Source organism: Aptenodytes forsteri, unplaced genomic scaffold (assembly GCF_000699145.1).
Source record: "Aptenodytes forsteri isolate BGI_AS27 unplaced genomic scaffold, ASM69914v1 Scaffold299, whole genome shotgun sequence".
Classification (NCBI taxonomy): Eukaryota; Metazoa; Chordata; class Aves; order Sphenisciformes; family Spheniscidae; genus Aptenodytes; species Aptenodytes forsteri.
In genome coordinates, this window is record NW_008794154.1 from 2557985 (window position 1) to 2565501 (window position 7517).

General features: G+C 41.6%; 1 protein-coding gene across 1 annotated transcript in view; it reads right to left on the minus strand.

Moving 5' to 3' along the window:
- TIPARP (TCDD inducible poly(ADP-ribose) polymerase) overlaps positions 1–7427 on the minus strand; it is a 26136-nt gene extending 18709 nt beyond the window's left edge. The window contains exons 1-2 of the mRNA XM_009279152.1: positions 7065–7427; positions 3935–4932 (exon numbers count right to left, since the gene is read on the minus strand). Coding sequence (XP_009277427.1) covers positions 3935–4869 — 935 coding nt within the window. The 5' untranslated portion in view covers positions 4870–4932; positions 7065–7427. The remainder of the gene's footprint in view (positions 1–3934; positions 4933–7064) is intronic.
- Between the last annotated feature and the right edge of the window lie 90 nt (positions 7428–7517).

A 7517-nucleotide genomic window follows, 5' to 3' on the forward strand; every position in this document is an offset into this window, starting at 1 on the left:
AGAAAGACAGAAAGAAATCAAAGCAGCTATGAGAAGGTGTTGTTTCACGTGAGTTGGGATATGCCAGGGTACACGTAGTTGAACAGATGCTGCAGTTCCCATGACACACAGGGATGTCTCTTTGCCAAGAGAAGGGGTGGAATTTTCAGCCAAAGAGGGGGAACTGATAGGTCAGGAACTGCAGAGCTGTTTTGAACAAATCCTTGTGTAATCAGTAATGATGTTGCTTATTTTGAAAAGCAACATATGCATGATTGGACAAGTGTATGTGTGGGGAAAACCTGCTCAGTTCTGCAGCCAAGTATTTCCCCTTACTAAAGAGCATCTTAAAATATCCCAGCATGGGTACTCTCATACTGGAAAGCAGTACTTGGCATTGTTCTCTCAAATACTTAGCTGCAAGCTGGAACTTCTCCAGGGCCTCTCCTCACATGCATGAAGAAAACTGAGCGCTTCTAAGTATTTTAACCTGCTTAAATTCATATTCCCCCATTTGTTTAGATAGCTTGGTATTTGGCTCTAAATACTTGATAGACTTAAGCAAAAATATAAACAATTTATGATAAAGTTTTCTATTCGGTTTGAGGCCAAACTGCAATGAGTATCTGAGGCAGTCATATTACAAAGTAACTAAACAAGGTTTACCACTTCTACTTTAAGATCATGTTCCCTTAGGTGAAAGGCAACAACTGAATGTGTATTTTTACATTACTCATCTCAGTAACATTGAGATGAAGAAAGATTTATATAAATAGCTACTTGAAGATCATAATATTTGAATTTAGAGCTTATTCTAATTGAGCCAATAGCCCAACACTTTCTTGAACGGCCCAACTTTCTTGGAGCAGCACACAATGGCAGTATTATGCATGCAGACTGTAATGATTACTTACTATGCCATATAAACTGTGTTTAAAGCAAAGGAGAATAAACAACTACCACCCACTGGTTGTCAGGCTGGCTTCTGCACGGCCTTTCTTGGACATGCAAACTGCTGAACAGACATTTCCTTGTTGTATGCAATCTGTATAGATAGGCCTGTAAAGCTAGTCTGACCACAAGAGATTAATAGCTTTACCCAAATAATGTGGTAACCATGTGAACGATGAGCTGTTCTAGCATGTTTGCGAGCCTCTCAGCAAGGTTCAACACGCTGCTATCTGCATCTTGTTGCCAGGAGACACAACATCACCCAGGAACATAAGGGAAGCCAGGTTGCGGTGACCACCAGTGAACTCCATGAAGAGTCACACCAAGTCCAAGCAGTCCACATCGAAAGGTTAAGCAGGTTCTTCTGATACAAGATGATGTTGCATAAGAAGAAACTGGCGACAATACATAGTAAAACATTTATCCCCCACTTCAAGATCTAATTCACAACCATGTTAAGTCTAAGTTTTAATGCATATCAGTTTCAATGTTTGAAATCAGAAGCTCTAGTCTTAAAAAAAGTTTCACTCCTAGGTTCTCGCTGATACTTATCCACAAATATGAAGCTCTTCCAAGGGATGAAATACATAACAAGAGTTACAGAACTTGCCAATTTGTCATTCCATGGTAAGCGGATATTACAAATTTATAACAGTCATCCAAGCTTGCATTGGGGCATGATTTTGTAGCACTGACTGAAGCAAAGATCTTCACACCGTCTTTTAAAAGAAAGAAGAAGAGTACAGGCTATAGAATTAGCAGCTCAAAAAATACTGCTGTTTAAAATAATTTTAGTCTCAATAGACTACTTTTACCTGAAGAAAACAGTTAGGCAGACACTCACTGGGCAGCCAGTTCAACTCAACAAGATGAAGTCTAGTTTGTATTCAAAGAATCTGCCTCCAACAGCAGAGTTTCACGCCGACTGCAGAACCAGCAGCAGAGCTCTGACCCAGCACACCTGGGTTTTCCGAGATCACACTGTTTCTCTGACTTCATTCACGGTTAACAGAATGTCATGTGTCTGGCAACACACTCGATAAGGTTCTTCTCGACTGATTCAGACAGACAGAAACTCTATGTACCAAGAGACCAAAATACCCACCAGACTGGAAACCTGCAAAGTAAGTGTAAAGGCAGACAACGCTATTCAGCCAATTTTACAGGCTGGAGATGACTAAGCAATTATGAAGCATTGTTTCTTTTAAAATTAATCATTCTTAACTCCATCATTTAGAACATGCAGATCATGTGTGTAGCGATGGATTCTGTGATACAGCTTCAAAAAGAAAACTTTTTGCTCGTTTGCACAGAGCTCAAATTTAAATTACTTGCATGGGCTTGTCTTTTGTTTTCAGAAATCATTTAAAGTACTTGGAAAAATGGAAGTTTCTCTGTTGTAAAATACAGCAAGTTTTATCTGCTATGCAGGTACAAGATTTTTTTTTTTTTTTTTTTTTTTAAACAGACCAGCATATTTTTTCAAGACAATTCTATAAAATATGATTATTCCCTATTACATATAATTCTTATTTCCTACTTCACTTTAATTTTCAGTGTGGTGTATCTACATTCTGGTATTGTCTTCAGTAAAAAGGATGAATCCTTAGGCTGATGGAGCCCGAGTTTTAGTGCCTAATCCAACATCCGGTTAGGTGAAAGTAAAGACTCACATTGACTTTAAGCATTAGATTGGGTCTCTGATGCCTAATGAGAAATCTCAGAATAGTAAATTAAAATTAAAACATTAAGGAAGAAGGGATATACTTCTTCAGGAAGTGGAAGGAAGAAGAGGCAGTGAGAACAAATCCACAAGGACTCAGACGGCAAAGGCAATTTTAAGTTTTTACTATGCAACTACAGCAGTGTCACTTTGAACTGACTATGACTAGAATGAGTTGCACCAGGCTTACAGATTATGGCAGGGCAGATAAGATATGAGAAATTTGCATTGTATGTTTCCTCCAGAAAAAAAAAAAAAAGCAGTCTACACCCTGTGCTCATACAGACATGAACTATATAGATCCAATGAACTTGTAAACATCAGCAGTCCCCACTACTATTCAAGAGAAATTTGATTGTATGTTTCCTCCAGAAAAAAAAAAAAAAGCAGTCTACACCCTGTGCTCATACAGACATGAACTATATAGATCCAATGAACTTGTAAACATCAGCAGTCCCCACTACTATTCAAAATGGAACCTGCATTATAAAAGCTGAAGTTTTGTTTTAGATCTCAGGGTGCAGGATCAAGCCTAAATTGATAACATAACCAGGGAAACTTAAAAGCTGTTTTCTAATTTCAGAAAATGAGTACGTAAACACTACTATGTATAGAGGAAACAATAACTTCTAATAAATGGTTTAACATTTTTAGATGACAACTTAAATAGATGATCAGCATTTCTGAAGGTATTGCTCAGGTTGTTCATAGTGACTTAGCTGAAACATCACCATATATTAGCAACTATACGAAATTTCCAAATGACTTAACAGAGTACCTATCTAATTTTAGATGTTTAGAATGTAATTATGAAAACTGTGTTTGGAGTGCATAAAGTCAATCTGGATTCACAGTGACAGAAAGCAACTGCTGTATCATTCCTGTTTCAACTGCTTCAAAGGTTCATTCACGCTGCCACTTTTTCTAATACGGAGAACAGACTAATTAGGAAGGTCAAGAACAAGTACAATGTTACACAACAGTCCCTGCCAACTCTCTTCAATTTCTACAGAACTGAAGTTTTCTCATTTCACACACTTCAAGCCTTCAGCTTCAAAGAATACTTTCCAGATGGTAAACAGCAGTTTTAACAGGTGTGCAAGAATTTTCTGTTGTGACAAACTTGTTAGATATTATTCAGGTAACATTATCACAGGGTTTATAAAACACTGGTATGCAAAACCTCAGGAAAAAAGAACACACGTTCTGTTATATTTCTGCACCACTGCTCAGTTAAGCACCCTTGGCTTTGCTAGTAAGGGAGTAAATTCAGTTACCTACCGATATTTCACTTTGATCCTATCATTGTCAGGGTTGCAGTAGAGTCTTTCCAGATGCTCCTGGGAATCATTGGTCACACTTTGCCAGGTCTGGGTTGCTGTCCTTCTCACTTGCCAATGATAAGGCAAGACTGTGTGATGTTTGGGACAATCATTGCCATAAACACAAGTGCCCTGGAGAAAATCCACACAGATTTCTATTCCGTCTTCCTGATGGGTGTGATATTGCAGCTGGTTCAAGAGCTCAAATACCAGATCAAGAGAAGCTTCTTCACTTTTGTCCTGGAATATCCCAGCACTGAATTTATTGCTTGGGTTCAAATTGTATTGCATCGGACAGCTATTCTCTTGGAACAAGCCAGATGTGTAGCTTTCCAGAATCTTGTCTGGGAACAAAGGACAAGCTGCACCATCACTAGCAGTTGGGTGCAAAGGATGATCCTGGAATGATTCATTACTATTATCAGCAGCAGTTCCAGGAGTAGTTTCTGGTGAGAAGCCTTGCTCTCCTGATTGGACATCCTGCTCAGGATGCCCAGAAGGACGAGCTACTGGCAACTGACTCTGCACATCTGGAGCTGTTGGCATCAGCACAGTCACATTACTTTCTGGTTGGGGGCAAGAAGTACTGAGGTCCAGAGTCTTTTTCACAGCAGGTTCACATAAATCACTATGACCGCCACCTTGGCCTCGGGGCACAAAGACCCTATCCAAGGCCCCAGCTCCCAGCAAACTGGTGAAGATTGGCCGCAAAGCCCGGAGAGTTTCTGTGTCCAGTCTCTTCTGCACTTGCTGCTTCTTCTTGAAGCAAGGCTTCACTGGTGGTATCTTTTCAGACAGTCTTATCTGAGGAGGAAAGTCCTCTGAAGCAGGGCACTTCATTCCTGGGCAGTGAGCCTGCTGCACAACACACGCTGGCTTTGGTTCGGTGTCCATCAGACACAGACTTTGCTCTCTCCAAATCACTTTCAAATGTCCCAGCGTCTCACAAGAATCAATCTAGGGCAGAAAGGAAAACAAGACAGTTAATCTCTCTAATTGCTCATGGTTGACACGAACAAGATCACCCCTGGAGAGGATTTTGAGCCAGCAACAGCAAACTCCTCCCCTCTCTGTGACTGTGGGTAGCCCCTAGGCACGTAAAGCATGAAACCAGCTAAACTCACGCTAATTAATCCCAAACACACACTCATCGTCTTCTCACACATGAAATCTCAGAGACACTCAGGCACGCACACACAGTCCCCAGAGGGGGGGCAGGAAAGGGGGATGGTCTGGTGCCCTCCTCCTTGTGATGATGTTTAATAATAAACAGCACTTTAGTTCATTATATTCCACAAAAGTGAACATTGCATTGTTCATTTTTACGCCTCCCTCACACACAGACCTGAGAACAGAAGCATTAGCAGACATACAGCCCTGAATGTTCCCACCACACTTCAAACATTCATGCACCATTTCTTCTTCCACCAGACGAACAGGCAGATGTACATGTTCCCATTCCATTCGTATATATCTTCCCTCATACGATCTCACACATCCACCCAAGAGCATCATCAGAGAACTGCTGGCTTCACTTAAACGAATGGCAAACTTCATACTGACTTCAGCAGGGGCCAGGATTTAATCCTTGGGTTTTTAGACACAGGAATTCGAGTGCTTACACCCTGTTCCTCCTGCTACGCATCTGACACTGACAGTCTCATACACGTCCAGACACTCCCACTTCACACAGAGCCATTCTCACATGCCCACACACTCTCTCACACTCTGACTCAGATGCACAGGCTGCACTCCGTCACCCTGCTGTGACACACCAAGCTCATTTGCCTCTTGCAAGGCTAGTCAACAAGAATTAAAACTGGGCAATGAAGAAAACAAAGGGGTGCTAGTTACTCAGGAACAGAGAAAAATTCAATTATTTGCAAGATGAAAAATATTTTTTTTCTAAAGTAGAAATAAATAGTATGTCTTGTATGTCACCAGAAAGCAAGCTCTGTACCTTTTAATCAGGAATCTTGTAATATTTGATTACATTTAATTAAACCCTCTTCAGTCTCCTTGCACATAGCCTCAAAGCTTAGAGTGGAGCACATTAAGGATTACTTCCTGGATAAATGCATTCCAAGCAAAGTAACTTCTCATGACAAAATAAAATCCCAGAAAATAGATTAAATTTGGCAGTAATTGCTTACTACTGACAATTTGCTCTGGAAAATTTCTCAATGAGTCTTTCTTATTTTGGAACATTCATTTATAAGGCTTTTACATTAGTCTGGGAAACGGCATGTCAGGATTGTCAGAAAAAAGAAAAGGAAGTTGTACCTCTCCAGTTTCCCCTTCTTAGATTAAATTTAAAGCAACCGGTATATTTGTTTGCCAGTTAAAAAACCCTCCAAAATCATTGGTATCTCTGCTATTCTTCCACAGACATACCAGGCAATTCTCTTTCTAAACCATCAAGGGTACCTTAAACCTTCAAGTAACTTCAAAGGTTTAAAAATCCTCAACTCTGAAAGGAATCAGATACTTCACTTCATCGTGCCCAGGTTTAACAGCCCTCGCGATATGGAAGAGGATCTCCCAGGGTTCAAGGGGTCCTGCTGTGCCGAGGAGCTAAATAAGTGACTGCTGGTCATTTTCAGCCATATGTTTAATGCTATTTCAATACTGTTATTGCTCACTTGATTATCATTTAAGTTTTGCTGCTATTTTTAAAGAACTGCCTTACTGTATAGAGTTGAATCCCCCAACAACTCTAAACACAGAAAGCGGTGGAAAAATATCAGAATTTGTTGACGTTTCTATTTCAGCATTTTAAGATCCCCAATCAGTCGCTATTATTTAGAAACAACGTTAACAATCACCACGGGCAATACTATATTTGCACAATATATTTCAACAGAGGAAGATCTCTTGGTGGGAGATTTCAGTCCCTAAGTACTAGCCATCTCACGCGAACCACACCTCCTTTTCCTTTGCTGAAGAAAGCAAGTCTAGTTGTCCTAAAATAAATAACAATAATATAAAAAAAAATAAAAGCAACAACAAGAGCAAGCAAACCCTGACGGACAGACCACCTCACAACTTTCCCCAGGTTCCCTCTGCAGCGCTCCCCCGCTGAAACCTACCGGCTTTTGCTCCCCTCGAGTGAGATTCCTGCGTTTTGTTCCAATTTAAGGACACCTTCAAAACAAGATTAGCCTTCTGGTGAGGGAAAAAAAATAAATTGAGTGCTGCAGCCAGGCGCTGGCACGCCAGTATTTCCACCTTAAAAATGCAGGAACGCCTGCGTCTCAGGTCGCACGTCCCGGGCTGTTTCTCGAGTTGCCTTCGGGGTTACCAAGAGACAGCGGCGCGGGGAGGGAGGGAGGCAGGTGGGGAGCAGCCGGAGCCGAGCCCCGGCGCTGCGGGGAGCGGCAGGCCCGGGCTCACCGCCGCCCTGCCCGCCCAGTGGTAGGTGGCACGCCGCCCATCCCGCCCCGCAGCTCCCTCTGCTCCTCACATGTTCTCCTCGCTGTTTTAAGTATCGCTTCCCGAGAGTGCTCGGCAGGCAGCTGCGCAGCCCGGGGAGGAGCTCCGAG